This window comes from Phaseolus vulgaris, chromosome 1, assembly GCF_051622355.1.
Source record: "Phaseolus vulgaris cultivar YP4 chromosome 1, ASM5162235v1, whole genome shotgun sequence".
NCBI classification, from domain to species: Eukaryota; Viridiplantae; Streptophyta; class Magnoliopsida; order Fabales; family Fabaceae; genus Phaseolus; species Phaseolus vulgaris.
This window is the reverse complement of record NC_143498.1, coordinates 1,801,286-1,823,514: the sequence shown is the minus strand read 5'-3', so window position 1 is coordinate 1,823,514 and position 22,229 is coordinate 1,801,286. Positions and strand designations below refer to the sequence as shown.

Below are 22,229 nucleotides of genomic sequence, written 5' to 3'. Positions count from 1 at the left end.
AAATAATTTTTTAAGGATTAAATGTATATTTTTTTTATATATTATAACATAAAATTGATTTTTTTTCTAAATTTAATTATGTATTTATAATAAAAATTTCAGAAGGTCAGTAAGTCAATAAGAAGTATTTCAACATTATAATCCACTGAAAATTCGTTTGTCAAAAAAAATATAAAAACCTATCCTTACAAGAAAATCATGAAATAGAAATCAATTTTTAAAAACCAAAATAATGAGTTGCAATAGTAACTAAATTAGAGACATTTTAGAAACTAAAAAACAAATTAATTTCTAAATTAGTTTATATTATTGTTAAATAATTTTTAAATTGATATCTAATTAACAATCAGGTTTTAACAGTTTCTAAATTTAATAGCAAAAATATTAGTTGATAATTAGATACCAATTTAAAAACTATTTAACAATAATAGAAACTAATTTAAAAACTAAAATATTTTTTAATTTTTAAAATGGTCTCTAATTTAATTATTATTTAAACTAATTATTTTAATATATAAAAATTAATATTTATTTTATAATTTTTATTCTAATATATTTTTTTTATAAATATTCAATGTTTAAAGTTTAAATTATGGATAAAAATCAATTTTATGTAAAATAATAAAAAAATATTCTAGTTCACTAAAAATTCATTCATGACGAAAATTAATTTGAATAATTTTTTTATTATAAATATCCACAAAATCTAAAGCTTATATTAGAAAAAAAACATTAATTTCGAAAAAGAAAACAGTGAGACGAATGATATAATATTTTTTTTAATTGGTATGAAATACTAAAGAAGAGTATATATGAATGATATTTGTGAAAAAATAATAATAAAAAAAGAAGGTGTTACGTTGGTGGAATTTTCTAACTCCACGTTGTTGTCATGTCAAGAAGTGGCGACACTAACGCATTTAGAAAGCAGCCAACTCATACGTCTTCGCTGCGTACCAAACGCGTGAGCTGTACAAACTAAAATGCCAGTCAGTGACTCACTGACGGTGGTCCAAACAAACACTCCCTAAACCCATTCTCACCCTTTTTCTCTCTCACCATAATCAATAATCCCACTATTAATTATTAATTAATTAACCAAATAACTCATAATAGTAATAATAACACTCCCATTATCGGATACAGCTCACCTCACCACACTCCTTCTTTTTTCTCACCATACTCCTTCTTTTTCCGCAAGCTCAAGAATAATCTATGAAATTCGGACACGTCTCTTAAATGGTGTACGATGTGTTAGAAATACACATCAAACACGATTACTAAATAATGTGTCTGTATCGTATCAGTATCCGTATAATTATTTATACTTATCTCATAATACCACTTCCATTATCGGATACAGCTCACCCCACCTACGTCTACTTCTGCCGCAAGCTTTCTATTGTCGCTATTTTCACGCTCTCTCGAGGTCAATTTCGTCATTTCACACCAAAAACAACCTTGGAGTTATTTATTAATTTCTTATTATTGTTTAAATAAAAGAGGAGTATATTAATTAATATTTATTATTATTTATTGAATTCGAAGAGAACATAAACGCAAACAGAGAGAAAGAGAGAGAAAGAGGTGTGAAAAGGTGATGGTTTTTGGAGCTTCTGCAACGTCTTGCTTTTTAAGAGCCACCTAATTCCGAATATCTCAGCCCAACCCGCCACCGCCATTGCCTCCGCCACCTCCATCTCCGCCGTCACTCCTTCTCGCATAAAGTCCCAATCCCTATACCTCACCATTCGCTCATTGCAGCAGCATCAGCTACTCGCATTTTCCCGTTTTTTTTCGGTAAGTCGATTTTGCCCTCGCCGGTGCTTCTTCTCCCACTGAATCATCCAATGCTGTTGCTTACTTCCTACTTTTTTTTTTCTTCGTTGTTTTTTTCTTTCTTTATTTTGTGTGCTCTGATAATTTCTACCGAAGTAAACCTCTATTGCTTCATTTCTCCTCGAGTGCGTTTTCTTTTTGTTTTGATTACTCGCCATTGCGGGCGATTTTTCTCGACTTTTCAATTTTTGTCGGTGGCTCGAGTTTGTGCTTGGAGGGCTTCTTTGCTCGGTGTTACATCTTCCTTGTTTCTAAATTTGGAAGAACGAAGTTGCAGAGTGTCGAATTCAGCCATTCATTTCCGAAAATTTTATTCAATTTTTTCCTCAGATGAATTATTTTCATTTTCAGAAAATCTTGACTAATTTGGATCTAATTTCAAGTTTGTAATTTGGATTTGAATTAATTGGTATTAAATTGTTCCAGTTTAATCTGAAATTTGAATTTGAGTTGCCTTAAATATTCCAAAGAATAGTTTTATAGTGTTGTGGGTTGTAGTTGTGTTGGTTTTCGATGAGGATGCTTTTGTTTAACAAAGAAGTAAGGTTCATTTTTTTTTTAAAAAGAAATTCTGAAGAGGAAATGCATATTTGGTTTGAGTGTTCTGTTCTGTGATATCATGGAACGAGAATATGTGAAGTGCTATGGTTAGATCTTGGAGATCGCGGTTAGCATCATTGGCTTATGTTTGCTACTGTGTGAATGAATGCATCAACATCACGAATATAGTAACATGAGTCAATCGGGGACCCAAATGGGTGCCAAATTATGTGCAATCTACAATTTGGCCTTGCCCTGTTGCACTGTTTGCTTTTGGTGTTGTGTCCTGTGTGCTTTCTATGGCCACCGACACTACCGACGAGTGCCATGTAGCCATATATACTTTATGTAGCGTTGAAAAGGGAAGCCACTTGGGTGATGGTATCGTGGTGGCGTTTTCTGAAACGATGAGATGTTTGAGTATTCGGTTTGAGTTACTAGTTGGTGTGTAATAATATAGTGTGTGTGGTAATTTAGCAGTGCCCGCTGGTTAAAAAAAGGAAAAGAAAAGAAAATAAAACTTGCTTTTGATCTTAATTTCAACTGTTTTGGATTATAAGGTGTGCGTGCTTTTCAATGGACCGACGCTGGCCATGGAAGAAAAAATCGTCGGACAAGGCTGTGATAGATAAAGCAGCTGCAGAATTGGACTCTGCTGCGGTTGCGGCCACTCAGGTATGTATTTATTATTTATTGTCGGTTCACTAGAGCAAAGAACTAGTAGTTTCTAATATTTCTTATCGAGGAAATTATCTTGTATGTTTTTTTCTCACCTTCTTGACTCACACGTGATGATTTTGAGTTTTAACGAGTGGAAAATGTCCAAATTGGTCCCCCACCCCAAAATAGGGGACAGTTTGAGCCCTGTAAAAAATAAAATTCCATTCAGTCCTTCAAGATTTCAAACATGGGATGCTTTAGTCCTTTTGCCCATTTGAGTTAACTTTTAGAAGGACAATTTGAGTCATTGATTATTTTGTCAAGGACTAAGTTAGTACAGGATTAACTTCTTTAAAGACTAACCCCATATGCTAACAAGGGAGAGAAAATGACCGAAGAACTAATGTGCCCCACGTTTGTTATCATTCTTGAAGGACTAAATCATTATTTTTTTAAAGGGGCTACATTTCCTTCTGTAATTTTCTTGCAAAGGCTTAATTTGGATATTACTCATTTAGCCATTACATTTGTCTTTAATTTTTTTTGCAAACTTACATAAGATCTTTGTTTTTGGGTAAACAAGAAGCCGAGCCACGTCCAAATCTCAGTAGAGTCATATTCTCATCTGACTGGTTTGGAGGATCAAGTGAAGGCATATGAAGAAAACGTTCAGACGCTGGAGGATGATATCAAGGACTTAAATGAAAAACTGTCTGCGGCTAATTCGGAGATAAATACAAAGGAAAGTCTGGTAAAACAGCATGCTAAAGTAGCAGAAGAGGCTGTCTCAGGTATACTGCTTTAATGGTTCCTATTTAAAAATATTCAAACGCCTTAATATGTAGTGCGTCTTATTGTTTCTTGGAATTAATATCATCGAAACCCTTCAGGCTGGGAAAAGGCTGAAGCAGAAGCTTTAGCTTTGAAGAACCATCTGGAGTCTGTCACTCTTGCAAAACTCACTGCTGAGGATCAGGCGTCACAGTTAGATGGTGCTCTTAAAGAGTGTATGCGACAGATAAGAAACCTAAAGGAAGAACATGAACAGAAATTACAAGAAGTTGCTCTCACTAAAACCAAGCAATTGGACAAGATTAAGGGTGAGCTTGAGGCTAGGATAGCAAGCTTTGAACAAGAACTCCTCAGGTCTGCTTCCGACAATGCGGCTCTGTCAAGGTCCTTGCAAGAGCGCTCTAACATGATAATCAATTTAAGGGAAGAAAAAGCACACGCTGAGGCTGAAATTGAGCTTCTTAAGGGCAACATTGAATCATGTGAAAGAGAAATCAATTCACTCAAATATGAGGTTCATGTTATTGCCAAAGAGCTTGAGATTCGCAATGAAGAAAAGAACATGAGTATGAGGTCTGCAGAAGCTGCTAACAAGCAGCACATGGAGGGTGTTAAAAAAATTGCTAAATTAGAGGCAGAGTGCCAAAGATTACGTGGTCTTGTGCGGAAAAAGTTACCCGGTCCAGCTGCACTTGCGCAAATGAAGCTAGAAGTTGAAAGTCTTGGTCGAGAATATGGAGAAACTCGACTAAGGAAGTCTCCTGTCAAACCCCCTAATTCTCACATGTCTCCAATGCCTGGGTTCTCCCTGGATAATGCTCAGAAATTCCACAAAGATAATGAATTTCTTACCGAGCGATTGCTGGCAATGGAAGAAGAAACAAAGATGCTGAAAGAAGCTTTGGCAAAACGTAATAGTGAACTGCAGGCTTCAAGGAGTATGTTTGCGAAAACTTTGAGTAGACTTCAAATTTTGGAAGCACAAGTTCAGACAAGTAATCAGCAGAAGGGATCTCCTAAATCCATCATAAATGAAAGCATTTTCAGTCAAAATGCCAGCAATGCACCAAGCTTGATCTCCATGTCCGAAGATGGCAATGATGATGTGGGAAGTTGTGCTGAGTCTTGGTCTACAGCAATTCTCTCTGATCTATCCCAATTCCCTAAAGGAAAGAATACCGAGGAATTGAGCATATCTGATACCACTAAGAAGTTGGAACTAATGGATGACTTTCTGGAGGTGGAGAAATTGGCTCGATTATCAAATGACTGCGGTGAAGTTTCAGGTACTTCAAAAAATATAGCAAATGAAACTGTGACCGATGATGTATCAGAAGTCAGCACTGGGAAATATGTTCCCTCTAACTCCCAAGAGAATAGTGATCCAAATCCATTGCCAAGTGATGTGTCTTCTGCTGAGGAGTTATCAGCACCTGATCCCCAATCTGATGTTCCTAGCTCGTCACTAGCAGAGCTTCGATCAAGAATATTATCAGTTTTTGAGTCAATGGCTAAAGATGCTGATATGGAGAAGATATTGAAGGATATTAAACACGTTCTTGAAGATGCATGTGACGTTTCAATCCAGGGCTCTGTATCTGCCGTTCCTCATTATGTCATGCCTTCTGATGTTACGTGTGATAAGCAGGGTAACACTGAAGATGTTGCCTTAAATGCAGAAAAAGAAACTATTTCATCGCAGCAACCTCCAGAGTATGGGCAAATAACTACGGATCTAGAAGCCGCAATGTCTCAAATTCATGACTTTGTAGTGCTCCTAGCCAAAGAAGCAATGGCAGCGCATGATATATCTTCTGATGCAGATGGAATAAGCCAAAAAATGAAGGAGTTCTCTGACACTTTTAATAAAGTTACCTCCAATGAAGAAAATTTGCCACAGTTTGTTCTGGACTTGTCTAGTGTTCTAGCCAAAGCAAGTGAATTCAGATTTAATATTCTTGGTTACAAGGGTACGGAAGCTGAAACTAATAGTCCTGATTGCATAGATAAGATTGCTCTGCCTGAAAATAAGTTAGTTCAAGACAATTCTTCAGGAGAGAGATATCAAAATGGCCATTCCCATATTCTTAATCCCTGTTCTGATCCTGAGATTCCCGATGATGGAAATTTGGCCTCAGGCTATGAATCAAATGCCACGACGAAGAAGTTCTCAATGGAGGAGTTCGAAGAGCTGAAGTTAGAGAAAGAGAAGGCAATTGTGGATCTATCAAAATGTGCTGAAAATCTTGAAATGACGAAGTCTCGGTTACTAGAGACAGAGCAACATCTAGCTGAAGTTAAATCACAGATGGCTTCTGCTCAAAGATCGAATAGCCTGGCTGAGACACAGCTAAAATGTATGACAGAATCGTACAGATCAATTGAAACACGTGCAAAGGAGTTTGAGACTGAGCTTAATCATCTGCGAATGAAGACAGAAACTTTAGAGAATGAACTGGAAGATGAAAAGAGGGCTCATGAAGCAGCTTTGGCCAAATACAAGGAGCTAGAAGAACAACTACAAAGGTTAGATACACATTCAGTATCATACTGTCTATAAGTACTGAAGTTACAAATTGACATGTTTTCAAATATTTTATGCAAATATCTCGTGCTGGTTCTATTTCTAATTGCTAATTTTCCATGTTACTCTCTGTCAGGAGTGAGAGCTCAGCTGCTGATAATGACATTAAGGCTAAGCAGGTAAAGCTGTAATCCCATGCAAATAGACAGCCTTATGCTCGATTTAATTTTGCATTTTCAAATACTTGAAAATACTATTAAGTTGGAAAACCTTTAGATCTAAATCTTACTCTCATAATTTTTTCTACAAGTACTTCTAGAAGAAAAAAAATTAAAATGAATTAATTGGCTTTAGCTTACAAGAGAAACTCAATTTATTTTCTTCTTTCATAAGGGTAAGTTTATTAAAACTCAACCCTACTCATAATAATAACATCATAATAGGCATCTCAATCTAGGATTCTTTGTGATGAGTAGGCAATCTAAGATTGAATTTTTTCCTTTATCATAGGAGAGAGACTTGACAGCTGCTGCTGAAAAGCTAGCTGAGTGTCAGGAAACCATATTTCTTCTTGGCAAGCAGTTTAAAGCTCTGCATCCTCAAACAGAGCCAATGGGATCTCCTTGTTCAAAGGCTGAAGGCTTCACAATGGGATCTCCTTATTCAAAGGCTGAAGGCTTCACAGAGCGTGAACCTAATAGCCCAAGTTTGCAAGATCAAGCAGAAATAGACAGTGCTAATTCTGCATTTGTGCAACGATTGGGTGGAGATTCCCCTTTACATTTTACCAACAGTTTATATAGTCCATCAGATAACGAGTCAATCTTTCCAGCCATATCTTCTGTACAGAATCCAAACCACAGGCCTACTAAGTCATCCTCATCCTCAGCTTCTTCCACTCCAACTCCAGACAAACACAGAGGTTTTAGTAGGTTCTTTTCTTCAAAAGGGAAACACGGTCATTGAGCTTGAAGCATGCATGACCGATGGGAATTCATGATTTAGGGAGCCACGCAGCAACAATGGCATTTGGAAAGCATCAAGGTTCAATCCCCCTTCATGATTTAACAGAATTGAGTTTTTGGGAGGTTTATCTAGTTAAAACAGAATGCCATGGATATTGGGTGGTTCTTGTATTTAATGGTTGTACATGGTAAACATATGTTTTTCTTCTTTTCCTTTCCATTGTTTTATTCCCTCCGTTCTGTAATTTAATTAGCAAATATTGACATAGCCTCTGAACTATTACAGGATATGTTGAATATTGTTGTATTTCAGAAATTTATGCAGCATACCTTGATTCTTTATCAACTACACTAGATTGAGATTCTTATAGAAAAAAGGTTAAAGATAAAATAAAGTTATTATCTATTTTTTTAAAACATATAAAATTTAATCTATATGGAAGTATTTATTTGATTTGGCTTTCACATAAAAAAAGAATCTCAGTTTTTAATTATAAGATTTGATATCTCTTGTATAAATTATTTTTTAAGTAAAATATATCTAATCAGTAAAACTATAATTGTCAAATATTTGTAAGACAATAAATTTTATTTTATTTTTTAAATTAATATGTTTTCGTATTTAAATAAATTAAGTAAAATAAATTATTTCATTAAATATTTATGAATACAAATTTTTAAGATAATATATTTAAAGACATTGACTATATTTTAATTGAAAAATAATATAAAATAATATTTATAATATATAATACGCGCATGTGTATAATTTTTTTACAAGAAATAAATAACTATTTTTATAAAAAACATCATGAAAATTATAAAAAATATGTTTATCAAATAAATAAATATTTTTATTATAGATAGTTAATTGATTTAAAAAATTATAAAATTTGAAAAACAAAATAAAATCAACAATAAATTATTTACACTAAAACAATCATTATAAAATGGGGAGAATCTCTTTATTAATAAAATATAGGTATAATATATATAATATTTAATTTAAATTTACTATAAAAGTAATTTAGATGCTACTAGTACACTGAATGAGTATCCAAACCTAAATGATATATGCATTTCGTAAAAGACGAAAAAACCAGAAATAAATATCACAAAACTATCGCCCTTACACAATTTTGTGAAGGGCATTATCGTCCTTAGGTTCCGTTCTGTACCTCTCCATATTCCAATTCGCGGGAGAGAGGTGAAGAGGAATCAGTGTTTACTTGTTTCGCATATTCGTCTTCCTCTCCGTTTAAGATTTGAGAGAAAGAGAATTGTAAAAGAGTTTTTTCCGTTTCGGCGAATTGAATCTGAGTTCGCGGCGGAGAGATGGGAGTTCCAGCTTTCTACCGGTGGCTGGCGGAGAAGTATCCGATGGTGATTGTGGATGCGATTGAAGAGGAAGCTGTCGTCATCGATGGGATTCAAATCCCCGTCGATACGAGCAAAGAGAACCCTAACAACATCGAATACGATAACCTCTACCTCGACATGAATGGCATCATTCATCCCTGCTTCCACCCCGAGGATAGGGTAATGTTTCTCCTCCTTCTCCAATTTCACCACAAATTCCTCTTCGTAGCTTAATTGTATCTGATGTTTTACTGAATTTCAAGAATGTGAGTTTGACTATGATTACGCTTTGTGTGTTTGGATGCAGCCTTCTCCGACCTCGTTCGATGAGGTGTTTGAGTGCATGTTCGACTACATTGACAGGCTGTTTGTTATGGTGCGGCCGCGGAAGCTGCTCTACATGGCTATTGGTGCGTGCTTATTTTTTCGTTTTTGATTGTTTGTAATTTGTAATTGTGTTGTTTGTTGCTGGTCAGGCTTATTTGTGTTGTTTGCTGCTGGTCAGACTTATTTGTGTTGTTTGGTTTACTTGTAGATGGTGTTGCGCCGAGGGCGAAAATGAACCAGCAACGGTCTAGGCGGTTTAGGGCTGCGAAAGATGCAGCTGACGCGGTATGTGTTGGTCATTTTTAAATCTTTTACCATTAGTAAGGTTTTGTGTGGTTCTGGATCCTTTGAGTTTCATTATAGACTTCATTTTTTTGGGTTTCTTAGAATGTAGCAAGGAAATGTTATTTAACAGATTTTATAACTAATAGGGAGAAAGAAATAATAACATATCTCTAGCTAGCAATTGTTGGACTGTGGATGAACTTACACTCTTGGATGTTATCAACAATTAGGTTGAATCAATGTCATGTCATAGTGGTCGGTAATTGAAAGCTTGAACTTGGCGTTTGTCTGGTAACTCGTGTATATGCAGTTTATACTCTGGTATTCGACTAAGTATTCAACCAGTAATCAGCACACTCTTTTTTATCTCAATTTGGTGGCTTACTACACCTTCTGGTAAAATATTTCTTGAATTGGGAGGTAGGGTTATTATGATAAAATGTGCCGATTTGCTTTCCTGCGCTGACTCAATTTTGCATCTAAACATGTAAAATGCATGCCATAAGATTCAAGTAACTTCTCTAATGCTGATATTCTGAAATTTTAAATTGGTAAGAGTTATCTTGCAAAAAAAAATTAATGTTATATAAATTGTCTAATTCAAGTATAATAACTGTTAATTTTGACACTTATGAACAATATAACATAAACAACAATGCAAAAAATTATCATTCAATAACCTTGTGAGTTTGACATTTTATGTCGCTTAACTTGCATAATTATTGAGAAAGGTATACACACACACACACACACATGATTTTGATACAGTATAATAATACTGCCAACAAAAATGATTATTTATGTTTACTTAGAAAAGATGGCATGTTAACCCTAAAATGCTTTTTGAATGGCCTGAGGTTTGATAACCAAATAGACTTTTATAAAAACCTAGGCCTGACCTACTTTTTAGAAAAGCCTGGTCCAGGCCTGATGTAAGCCAATCCTAGACTCTTGTGGGATAGCCTTACCTATTTTCACCCCTAGTCTTATGATACTGATGTATATATGAGTGACTTTAATCTGTCAAGAAAATGGTGAAATATCTGAGAAGATGTGTAGATATGATTTCTATTTTGTGATAGGCTGCTGAAGAAGCAAGGTTAAGGGAGGAATTTGAGAAGGAGGGCAGAAAGCTTCCTCCTAAAGGAGAGTCTCAGACTTTTGATTCAAATGTCATTACACCTGGAACTGAATTTATGGCTGTTTTGTCAATTGCACTTCAGTACTATGCTCATCTTAGGTTGAACAATGACCCTGGTTGGCAAAATATTAAGGTAGAGAGTTCATTTTATATAAACTGTGTGGCTGTGGCAAGTGCCTCTCATGATGGGAGGATCTTCACTAATGTCATGGTTTATGTTTGTGTCTGAAGGTTATTCTTTCTGATGCAAATGTTCCTGGTGAAGGGGAGCATAAGATTATGTCCTATATCCGCTTGCAGAGAAATCTTAAAGGTTTTGATCCAAATACACGACATTGCCTATATGGTTTGGTATGCATCTTACTTCCAACATCTTCTTACTCTTCAAAATTGAACTTTGATTTTGTTTATCAAGAAAATAATATCTAATTTCTTGTCTACTTTCACTATATCTTCTTTGCTTTATTTAGCATGATTGTAATTAACATATTCATATGATTCCTGTTCTGATGACAGGATGCCGATTTGATTATGTTGGCATTGGCTACCCATGAAGTTCATTTTTCAATTCTTAGAGAGGTTTGTGTCTAATGAGTTGTTCTTTGTATCTGAATTGGAGCTTATTAGAGTAGTAAAATAAAGTATATGGTGCTGACAGAGAAGAGATCTAAATTGTATGCAATGTTTTTGGCTTCTTTCCATTAGTTGTTGTGAGTGAATGAGTCATTGGCAAATCATGTGTTATTGCAGGTTGTATTTACTCCTGGACAAGACAAATGCTTCCTCTGTGGTCAGATGGGCCATATGGCAGCAAACTGTGAAGGAAAGGCAAAAAGGAAGGAAGGAGAGTTTGATGAAAAAGGAGAGGCTATCGTGAAAAAACCATACCAGGTCAAGATTTGTGATATGCAATTCATGCTATATTGAATATGACAACACTTTTGGTATTTAGTCCTTAATTTTCATTTCCTTATTTTCTCTTGTAGTTCCTGAATATTTGGACTCTCAGAGAATATCTAGAGTATGAGATGAGAATACCTAATCCCCCTTTCGAGTTTGATTTTGAATGCATTGTGGATGATTTTATCTTCATATGCTTTTTCGTCGGCAATGATTTTCTTCCACATATGCCTACCCTAGAGATCCGTGAGGTCTGGTATTCTATCTCTTGTTCTTTCTCTACTTCTTTCTTTATACTTGCTATGAATCAAATTTCAGGTCTGCTCTTCTCTTTTGTAAGCATTAATTGTGGATTTTTTCCTTGAATCCTAATTGGCATTGTACGTGGTTTTTCTACCCTGGTTTGGATTTTGGTATCTAATTTAAATAATTTGGGTCAATTTTGAGAATGATTGGTTTCTTCTTTCTAAATAATGAGGAGCTAACTATCTAGAAAGATTAAATTGTTGGGTTGAATGAGTCTTAAGTGCTTTGAGCTGAAACACGGATAAAGTATCCAAATGATTTTACCTGCTCTGAAATTTAATTTAATTTAAAGCATGTGAGTGTTTTGCTGGATTTTGTAGTTTACCATTAGGAACACTATCGCAAAAGCAATAGCTTTTGCATGGAGGCAAACAAATGCTGTATATTTTGGAAAAAAAAAACTTTAGAAGTGAAATGAACTTTTTGACTAGCATACATTTCTGTATGTCACCGAATGAAAACACTTTTAAAATATATGGTATGGATGGGTCAGTCTTCACGGTTTTAAAAAGTAGTGATGGCTTTTAGATAACATATCTGTTTGCCTTTTCTTATGTCTTTTTTGGAAATGTTTGGGAGTTTTTCGTTTAATTTACAGTGACCTAAAAATTTCATGAGGTATGCTGGGTATTTAGTTTTGGTCAAGTTTGGAATTCGGATTTTAGGTTTAATTTTGTTAGTAGAAATAAGTCAGTTAGTCAAGCTGTCCGTTTGTACAACTGTAATTCTGTTGAAGCTGTTAGCTATGCTAACAGCTAACAATAGCTTAATGGTGCTTAGTAATTACATTAGTGTAACGGGCCAAGCAGTAAATAGTCTATAAATACTATTCATCTGTTCAGTTTCTCTAAGAATTTTTTACATGTATTAATGAGACAAGTCGCAAGGTGTTATCACATCACATCAATATGACCTTTCCAATGGGTTTTGTGGTAAAATCGTAGAGAACATAATCTGTTATTCAAACCTCAATTCTGTTTGATTTAATTGATTAAAACAACAAATGATTGTGAATTTTTAATTTATTTTTTTTGCATAGCATAATCCATTTGCATAATTTTTAAGTGCAGATAAATGGATATGAATTTTCTTGCTGTCTATGCTTCAAGAATGGTCTCGATGTTGAGCCATAAAGAAGTCCTAATCTTTAGCATCCTTTTAAATTTTATAATTTTTTATGTATCCAAGTAATTATGGTGTTATTATATTTGCCATGTATTGATTGGCCTGAAGTGGAACGTTTTATATGCCTGCTTTTGATTATGTAACTGATCTATTTCTTGGGAATTTCATTTGTTTCATATAGGGTGCAATCAACTTGCTGATAGCAGTATACAAGAAGGAATTTAGGGAATTGGGTGGTTATTTAACCAATGGTAGCACGGTATGTGGTAGTAACAGTGGGAATCTGTGTGAAATGCAGTGCCACTTTTCATTGCATAATCATTGACATTGTCTTTTCTTTCCTGCCTCTTTTTAGATAAATTTGAGCAGAGTGGAGCACTTCATTCAGGCTGTTGGATCTTATGAAGATAAAATATTCCAGAAAAGAGCTCGATTGCATCAGGTCTGTTCAGTTGCATTGCATCTACTCACTCTTTAAGTTTTACATAGCGAGAGTTCATCTTTTTGTGCCTATTGGCAGAATGTCTATGTCACACAATTGAGGAAGTGACTGTTCAAATTTTGTCATAATTTAGGGCCATGTAGTACTAGAAAGGCAACATTTGTTAAAGAATGAGAGATAATAAAAATTTATATGTTATGTAGTTTTTCTTCTTAAATATTGATGTTTGGAGTGCATGTTTCCTTTGCATTTATTTGTCTGCTTTCAGCGACAAACGGAAAGAATAAAGCGTGAAAAGGCACAGGCAAGAAGGGGAGATGATACTGAGCCTCAGTTTCAACCAGAGTCTTTAGTTGCAGTTTCACGATTCCATGGTTCTCGTCTTGCTTCAGCTCCAACACCATCGCCATTTCAGCAATCTGGGCATTATAATTCTCAAGTGTCCTCATCAGTTACAAAATACGATAAAGAAACCTCTCAGAGGCCTCAGAAAGTTGCTAGGTTGTCTTCAGGAGCAACTCTTGCTGCTGCTATTGTTGAAGCCGAGAGTAGTGTTGAAATAGAAGTATGTTTTCCTGCTTCAGGAGAGGCATTCTTTAGAACTAATATATGGGCTAATCTATTACTGGGTATGAGCCTGGCGAGGAGTTAGATGCACTGTTATCTTGTGAAACGATTGTTATTCTAAGGTTTTACAATGATCTGGTTATGTCCTCTGTGTCTTGTCTGAGTTTGGTATTCTTTTACTTTTCAGGCTCAAGATAATAAAGATGAATTGAAAACAAAATTGAAGGAGATACTTCGTGAGAAATCTGATGTATTCAACTCAAAAAATGCTGAAGAGGACAAGGTAAAAATGTAGAGTTCTTATAGTCTTTTTGTTTAGTATTTTAGTTTTCCTATCCATTTATGTTTATGTTTGTTGTATTTAATGAGTAACAAATATGTGTAAGTTGTCCTCCCTGTGGATATTAGATTAAATACTTTTGTTTGTTAAAATATTTGTTATGGCATTTTTAATTATTTGTCATGAATCTTTTGATTCACTATATGGTTCGATGCATGATTTGAAATATAAATCTTTTGATCCAATGCGGGGAAAATTTCTTTTGTTGGTAATTTTTAGTTTTACCATTCTAAAGACTGTAATTTATGTTGAGGGAGTTAGTTAGGATCTCATAATGTTAATTAGGTTGATGTTGATTAGTTAAATTTCATAACAAAGGAAACAGATTTGAAAGAGTTTCTTTAATAATTAAAATTGAAATGGATTAATTTTTTCTCCATTATTATATAATCTACTTGACCCTGTATTCACATTTTCCCCACTTTTAAGATTTTTCCAATCAAGTCCCGGACGAAACTTCTCAAAACATGAAATAGAACTGAAGAAAATTAACGGAGCCTTTTAACCTTATAATTTGTCAATTCTGGATCTAACCTTGGTATGAGCCTGGCGATGAATAATGCACTTTGTTATCTTGTCAAATAATTGTTATACTAAGGTTTTTACAATGTTCTGGTTGTGTCCTCTGTGTCTTGTCTGAGTTTGGTATTCTTTTACCTTTTAGGCTCAAGATAATAAAGATGAATTGAAAACAAAATTGAAGTGCATGCCTCTGAAAGATTATCCATTTGTAGTTATTTGTCTGATAGTGCTGCTTCATTTAAAAATGATCTTTGCTAGTGTCTGTGGAGGAAATTGTAGTTCTTGCCATGTGGCCTATATAACAAGTTCAAATGGTGACATAGTTGCACTATCCTTCCCTTAAGCCTGTGTTAAACAGGTGCTAGGGGGATTGATTGGATGATAATGCCACATGGAATGAGTTATGTGCAGAACCTTCTAAATTCTGTTTGAATCTAAGTTATAGCTTGCTATTTTGAGAAGTATGACATGCATATATGTGTAAAGCTTGCAAGTTATTTGTAGAAAGTTAGTTAGACATATATTTAGTCCCTTTACATGTACTAAATTCTCAATTTGGACCATGCCACAACTGCCCTTTACACATTATTAATTTTGTCCTTGTTTGTATCTGCAACACATTTTCATATTTTACCCTATACGTATAACTCATTCTTAATCTGGTGCTTCTTCTTGTATCACATTCTTAATTTGGTCCCTATATGTAAGAGACCAAACTAAGAACGTGCTACACGTATATGGACCAAATCAAGTATGTGTAAGAAGGGAGCTGTGGTGACAGGGATCAAATTGGCAATGTTTTCCATGTGTATGTACTTATTTACGTATATGGACTAAATTGAGAATTTGTTACATATGTAGGGACTAAATCATATGTTTAACCTTAAGTTGTTTCACTTCATTTAGCTAATATTTCTGGTTTCAACAGATTAAGTTGGGAGAACCGGGCTGGAAAGAGAGGTATTATGAGGAAAAATTTTCTGCTAAAACTCCTGAGGAACTTGAAGCGATAAGGAAAGATGTTGTAAGTTAATTGAAATTTTATTGATTTTGATTTTGTTAGGAATCATTAATTGAAATGAGAAAAAGAAAAAAGTAAGATTGTTACTTAATACATGAAAAGAACAATAAGAGAGAAAACTCTCCTCCCAGGGTTTCCCCTTCACAAGTCTTAATCTCTTATTTATAATTTACTATTTTTTACTATTTATATCATACTAAGCCAACTTACCAACTAACTCATTAGTATTCTAACTATCTCAATTAATTTCCCCTTCTTAAATCCTAACAATACACCCCTCCTTAATTTCCTCAAGGTTGGAATTTGAAAACTGGAATTCCACTCTTAAATGATGCAATCCCGCAAGTTTTCCCTGATAGCAGGAAGACAACTACAGCCATTTTATCTATAGCAGGGAGCTACCCACTGCCCTGCATGCAAGATTGAGTTCGGTGGCTCTGGTGGATTCCAGGGTGAAAGCAAATTTTGAATAATTTGGACCTATGTGGGTGATGCTTAATTTCTCTTCACCTCTGTACTTAACATGTCATCAGATACACAAGCATCCAAGTTTAGTAGTGTAAATCCAATTAAGCTATTCAATAGAAGAATTGATTGAAAGAGTTTCAAACTAACACGAGAAAGTTTCTCTCAAATCGAGGAAACTCAAATTTCTATTCATTCAAAAGAGATTTAGTGTGATGATGCTTTTATAGCCTATCCTAGAGAGGAAGGGAGGAGACTCTTTTATGTGTAGGAATAATACTAAGCAAAAAAATGCATGGACTTTGGGGTGAAGCTTACTTGGATGCAAATTTCAAAAGGAAGTCGCACCTATAGCATGTATATTGGTGTGCCTTTTTGGCCAAGAGTAGAAGGAACATGTTTTAAGCATGTGTGTGGCACACCTAAGGTAAAAGTGGAGGGCCTTGCTTGTCTACAACCTAACCTAGGCATGGAAAAATACTCCTTAGTGATGCTGGACTCTAATATGGGCTTATGTCCATGTATTAAAACTTACATTTCTTGGGGATATTTCTAAGCTTAGATTAATTTGCATCTCCCTTGACTTAGGTTACAGACAAAATTATAGTTGCTAGTGGAAACAAGTTCTTCCTTCCTATGAAGCTCCAAGCATTCCCTAATATCTCCTTCAACCTATTTAGTTCTTGATCTTGGCCATCTTCCTTTTGTAGCTTCTTTCAGTTGCTCAATCCTACCTTCCTTCTCCATTGACATGGCCTTGGCTCTTGTGATTGTTCATGGGTTGTTGGTTGCCCCTCTTGGGTCTTCATCGTAGTCTATCTTTCAAAGATGTGGCTACCATAATTATTTTTTTATCAAAGCTGTTGCAGCCCAATGTTTTCTTGTATATAACACTTTCTTGGCCCTTGAAGATCTGGCAGGTCAGAACTATTATTATGATCCAATATTTGAAGTGAGAAAGATAAGAAAGACTTTTATTGAATAAGATGAAAATAGCAAAAACTCCAAGGGTTTCCCTTGCTCAAAGAGCCAATGCCCAATTTATAATGATAACAAATCTAAATCTCTCCTGTCCTTCTTCCCTATTTGTATCTAGCTAAGCCCTCTATCATTCTAACTATCTTAACTACCCCCCCCCCCCCTATTGTTCAGGTCTTGAAGTACACTGAAGGCTTATGTTGGGTGATGCGCTATTATTACGAAGGTGTTTGTTCTTGGAATTGGTAAGTTCCTTCTCTTGTTTCTTGTGATTAACTGTACGATCCTGAAATTATGTTGCTTTTCCTTATCCTTTAATATGTCATCATGGTATTTTTCTCTTCCTCACCTATCAAATCTGTGATGACCTAATTTACGTTGAATGCTGTATTTTAACACTTGTTTGGTTGAACTTGAAATTGTGTAATGTGTGATCCTTGCTTATAGTTCCTGGCCTGTTCTGGTGCAGTTTCTTGATGAAACCCCTTCAATATTTTTGTTGAATTTGTGTATTAGTGATTGAGGTCCTTCAGGCTGATTCTTGATATTATGTTAGCAACTGGTTAATATTGATTACAAAAAATAATCTTCATTGGAAATTCTACTGCTCTGACACAGTACCAGTGTGGTGGCAGAGTAGAGGAAAATAGAAAAAAAGTACAGTCTTACTCATTCTAGAGACCAGTGTGCTTCCTAAGGATGCCCTCCTTCTGACAGCTCCCCTCCTTCCCTTTTCAGGCTATTTATATTCTTTTTTACCCTAGTTAACTGTTTTGAGTCTGATACATGGTTATGATCCCTACCAAGGGAATAATCCCTTGTTTCTTCTCTATTTCTTGTCACGGAAACCTTTTTAATAGGGGGTTTGTATTCTATTTGATTAACTTTCGTGGTTTTACCAGAAAAGAAGATGCTAAAATTTTATGGTAATCTAAATATGTATTTACTTTGAAGTGTATGTTTTTGGGATTAATGTTCGGGTAAGTAGCTCTTTGTTTATTTAATAATTGTTATCTACCTGGTTCTAGGGAACATAGTGGGATAAGATTTTGTTGTTTTTATCTACTTGGTTCTCAGTATGGCTTCTAATGATTTGTTGTAATGTTCAGATCCATAAGGTATTGCTTGGTTTACTAAAATGTCAAGCACATACCTCTTTTCTTTCTCAGACAAAGTCCTTCGTTTGAAAATGTAACAAAGGCTGTTTCTTAATACTTTATTTCGCCACCTGTGTTGACAATATTAACCACAACACAACCTAAATTAATTATTCAGAATATCAATGTTTGCTGTGTGACACTGGTAAGGCCACATACATCTATCCTTTGTAGACCCCACTAGGTAGGGAACCTTGTGCTGTGTTAGATATACGAGTAGGGAAACACAGCTAGGGCATGAATAAGAATATTTATTTACTTTTCTTGACTGTGAATTTCAAGTTGTTTAATTCAGATTGCATCTAAAAGAATTCCGTCTTATTTTATCAATTTTATTGTGTTATAAAAATAGGTTTTATCCATATCACTATGCCCCTTTTGCGTCTGATCTCAAGGACCTTGGTGAACTTGATATTAGCTTTAATCTGGGTACGCCATTCAAACCATTTGACCAGCTTCTAGGGGTCTTTCCTGCTGCAAGGTTTGCTTGCTACCCAACTTATTATTGTTGTTAGCATTCTAAATTATGTTGGTGTAATAACGTTGGTACGATGATATATCTGCAGCTCTCATGCTCTTCCTGAGCCGTATAGGAGACTTATGTCAGAACCAAACTCACCTATCATTGATTTTTATCCTGTTGGTATGTCTTTAACAAAGTTTATTAATGTAAGTTGTAGAAGTTCTACTGTGTTATCGGTATTAATCCCTACTTAATATTAATGTTGTCTCAGACTTCGAAGTTGACATGAATGGAAAACGCTTTGCTTGGCAGGTTCAATCCAAATTTACCTTTGCTTTTTTTTTTTCTTTATTATTTTCTAGACATGGCTTCATTGCAGCTGATGATATCATCCTTCTTCTTGACAGGGTATTGCTAAGTTACCTTTTATTGATGAAAAGCGTCTTCTTGCAGAAGTTGAGAAGATTGAAATTTTTTTAACAGTATGTCTTGGTCCTCCTTTGAGTTTAAATGCACATTTGGTTCAATTTGCTGTTCTCAATTCACCCTGCTGCCCAAATGTTTTCTAATTTATAGCTTATGTTTTATCCATATCCTATTTATATTAAAAAAATCAAAGCCAGAGGAGAAGAGACGGAATGCTATAATGTTCGATTTGCTCTTTGTGAATTCTTGTCACCCTCTCTCTGCATGCATAAGTACACTGGACAATAAGTGTAAAAACATGTCAAACAGTGAACGGGCTGTGGTGAAGGAAAAAATCAATCCCAAAGAAAGGTTGGTGCATAATGCTTTGCCATTTTCTAAGCAAATTTGGTTCTGTTATAGTAGTGGATTTGTTGCATCTGATGGAACATTATTTATGGTCACGTGTGACAATTAGGACTATGATGTGGCAATAATATGATCTTTGAAGTTGTCTATGGAGTATACATATTTGATTTGAAATTTCCTTTTAAGAAAAAAGTTGAGGCCTTTGTTTTTCATCTTTTCATCGATAATGTAACATCACAGAATTTATTTTGACAAACGAGTCAATTAATACAGAATTGCTTCTTATTAAATTTTAATTTAAAATCAAGCTTGGACATAATATATGCAAAACTTGTCCCTTTAAAAGACATAGTACAATAAAAGAACATGCAACATAGCTGATTGAAATGTGGGTTTGGGTAGTGGAGCATTTATCACCAATAAGCTAATTGCTGCTGAAAATCCAATTGATTTCGTAGATAATTTTTAATTTCACGTATTGGTTTAGCCACTTGGTGGTTAATTTTGAAGTTGCCACGTTTTACCCAATAGTTGACATTTTAAACAAAACGTGTCATTTGTGTCTGGAAGTAGTACTATCCCTGTTTAGGCAATTAAATGTTAAGATATGAAAGAATACTAATATATTGTGATAAAGTGAGTGGGCCTTGTTGTGAGTTTTTATAGAGGATAATGCTTTTAGGGTAACATAGAAGCACCTCTTTGAAAATATGATTTTTTTTCTGCATGGACAAGCACAATAGCTGCTGCCATAGAACTTCACAACAGTTTTCAATTGTATGAAATGGTCAAGTTTGTTTACTTCATATAAATATAACTTTTAAAAGTCATTTTTAGTATCCTAGTGGACTATTTTCTGATGTTATTTAGGGATACGTGCAGTGGTGGAATGAATGGTTACATATCTTTATGTGGTGGAGAACCTTGCCCTCCTATCTTTAGGTCTCCTGTTGCAAGCATGGAAGATATCATGGACAATCAAGTTATGTAAGTGTGTCGATGCTGGGTATTATTTAACAAGAACATCAGTTATCGTCTTGGAAAGTCGCTGTGATTTATCTATTTGCATTTTCGTGATTTGTTAATCAGATGCGCAATATATAGACTCCCAGATGCTCATGAACATATTACCCGACCACCACAGGGAGTTAAATTTCCTATTAAGGTATTAAATTTAGTAGCTGGTCCTTGTTTGTACCCTCCTATTTCCCTTTCCCAATTTAGTGTTCAATTTCAAACGTTGCCACATTAAGACTCTGTCTGGTCTGTTTCAAGTAGCATATTTATTTGTGTTTTGTCTACTTATACTGTAAGGTTGTTGGAAAAATAAAATTATGTGCTTTATGTACAGACTGTGACCATTGGGGATCTAAAACCTGAACCAGTTTTATGGCATGAAGATTCAGGTAGGAGACACCATGCTGAAAATGGGAGGTAAGGCTTTATTGAGTTAAATTTATGATTTGCTGTTGTATTGCATGCAACATCTAGTCATCTAGTTGGCTAAAACTGAGTGGAGATCTGGTTTTTTATATCAGGAGAAACCCTCCAGGTTCTTCTGGTCGTGAGCTTGGAGATGCTGCACACAGATTCATTGTCAATTCCTTACAGGCGAAGGTTGACTCCAATGGCTACCGTCACCCACATAATGGACCTCCTATATCTTATCCTGCACCAATGGGTCATCGACCACCGGTGTCTTCCTATGGTTATGAATCACACCCAGGATACGTTGCAATGCCACCTGCTTCTTCTCCCTCACTCCAAGGCAGACCCCAGTTTGCACCTTACAATGCTGTCCCTCCTGCTCAGCAGTATGGCTATAATCAACGATACCTGCCATCCCCAGTACCCTACAATCCTCATCAGCCATCAAATGACTATCAACACCCTACATCTCATCATTATGAAAGAAATCACTATCAAGGTAGTGGGGGTAGTTTAAGGCATGGCCATCAATCGTCAGGATATAATCAGAATGCCAGGTTTATGAATAATAATACCCAAGGTGCATATGGTAGTCACCAACATGATGTTATTCACCACAACCCAAACTTTCAACCATCTAGAACTCATCAGAATTGGACTCCACGAAACAACCAGAGTGGAAACAGGGAATATGGTCATCATTCCTCCAATCAATTTGCTTTACTAGATAGAAGAGGAAACAGGAATCCAATGCCACCACCTGGTTACGATCACAACTAAATTCATTTCCTCCTGGGCTGGTAATCTTCTTCCCCACCAATTAAGTAAGTTGTTGTACCATATTTATTTTTTCTCAATTAGTTGAGGTTTCAGAGTTTTACCTGCATTTTCTCCTATTAACCATGTTTTCCGTTATATAACCCCTTCATCACAGATGTAACATTTTCTTACTTCATAGTTATTATTTCTTTAAAATAGCACATTCTTCATTGTTTGAAAAGGTTATTAATCTTAATTTTGTAGTCTTACAACACATACTTTTTATAAGTCCTGGATATTATTACTTGAAATATCTCTTAGTCAGTTTTTCTCTTTTGAATCATATTTGTTTTGAATAGCGTCATTTTTGTGTAACAATGAATCTTCATACAAGTAATATCTCATAATTTAGTTGAATGCTCTAGCATTACTTATATATGTAATTGTTGTGTAGTTATATTAAAAATGGTTAATGATTTAAGTACGAGTTGAAAATAAAAGTTGGATGAGATTTTAAAAAATGTTACAAATATATAATCTTAAGGTTATA

General features: G+C 35.0%; 2 protein-coding genes across 4 annotated transcripts; both read left to right on the top strand.

Annotated features, from left to right (window-relative positions):
* Window positions 1-1,410: 1,410 nt before the first annotated feature.
* On the top strand, window positions 1,411-7,666 carry LOC137816344 (filament-like plant protein 4). The gene is made up of 6 exons (XM_068619443.1): window positions 1,411-1,800; window positions 2,940-3,054; window positions 3,623-3,830; window positions 3,930-6,357; window positions 6,492-6,534; window positions 6,866-7,666. Exons 2-6 carry the CDS (start codon window positions 2,956-2,958, stop codon window positions 7,319-7,321), a joined length of 3,234 nt encoding a protein of 1,077 aa, XP_068475544.1. The 5' UTR covers window positions 1,411-1,800; window positions 2,940-2,955; the 3' UTR covers window positions 7,322-7,666.
* A 701-nt stretch (window positions 7,667-8,367) lies between these two features.
* Window positions 8,368-21,920, top strand: XRN3 (5'-3' exoribonuclease 3). Of its 3 annotated transcripts, none has more exons than XR_016515039.1 (23): window positions 8,368-8,859; window positions 8,987-9,089; window positions 9,215-9,291; window positions 10,374-10,565; window positions 10,664-10,783; window positions 10,949-11,011; window positions 11,183-11,323; window positions 11,419-11,583; window positions 12,945-13,022; window positions 13,119-13,205; window positions 13,474-13,834; window positions 13,960-14,055; window positions 15,563-15,658; window positions 17,273-17,343; window positions 18,608-18,736; window positions 18,822-18,898; window positions 18,990-19,030; window positions 19,126-19,200; window positions 19,338-19,495; window positions 20,375-20,479; window positions 20,582-20,657; window positions 20,844-20,926; window positions 21,031-21,920. XR_016515039.1 is itself a non-coding variant. In XM_068619448.2 (23 exons), exons 1-23 carry the CDS (start codon window positions 8,656-8,658, stop codon window positions 21,698-21,700), a joined length of 3,204 nt encoding a protein of 1,067 aa, XP_068475549.2. In that variant the 5' UTR covers window positions 8,368-8,655; the 3' UTR covers window positions 21,701-21,920. The 3 variants fall into 3 exon arrangements, 2 of the variants coding, with proteins under 2 accessions (XP_068475549.2, XP_068475548.2); XM_068619448.2 differs by having other exon boundaries at window positions 13,474-13,770; XM_068619447.2 differs by having other exon boundaries at window positions 8,369-8,859; window positions 13,474-13,770; window positions 20,363-20,479.
* The last annotated feature ends 309 nt before the right edge of the window (window positions 21,921-22,229 follow it).

Coding starts and splice junctions, on each gene's coding strand:
- LOC137816344 (XM_068619443.1), top strand. CDS start 2,956: ATGGACCGACGCTGGCCATGGAAGAAAAAATCGTCGGACAAGGCTGTG. Junction 3,831..3,929: donor AGCAGAAGAGGCTGTCTCAG/GTATACTGCTTT, acceptor GAAACCCTTCAG/GCTGGGAAAAGGCTGAAGCA. Junction 6,535..6,865: donor ATGACATTAAGGCTAAGCAG/GTAAAGCTGTAA, acceptor CCTTTATCATAG/GAGAGAGACTTGACAGCTGC.
- XRN3 (XM_068619447.2), top strand. CDS start 8,656: ATGGGAGTTCCAGCTTTCTACCGGTGGCTGGCGGAGAAGTATCCGATG. Junction 19,201..19,337: donor AGATTGAAATTTTTTTAACA/GTATGTCTTGGT, acceptor AAAAAATCAAAG/CCAGAGGAGAAGAGACGGAA. Junction 20,658..20,843: donor GAGTTAAATTTCCTATTAAG/GTATTAAATTTA, acceptor CTTTATGTACAG/ACTGTGACCATTGGGGATCT.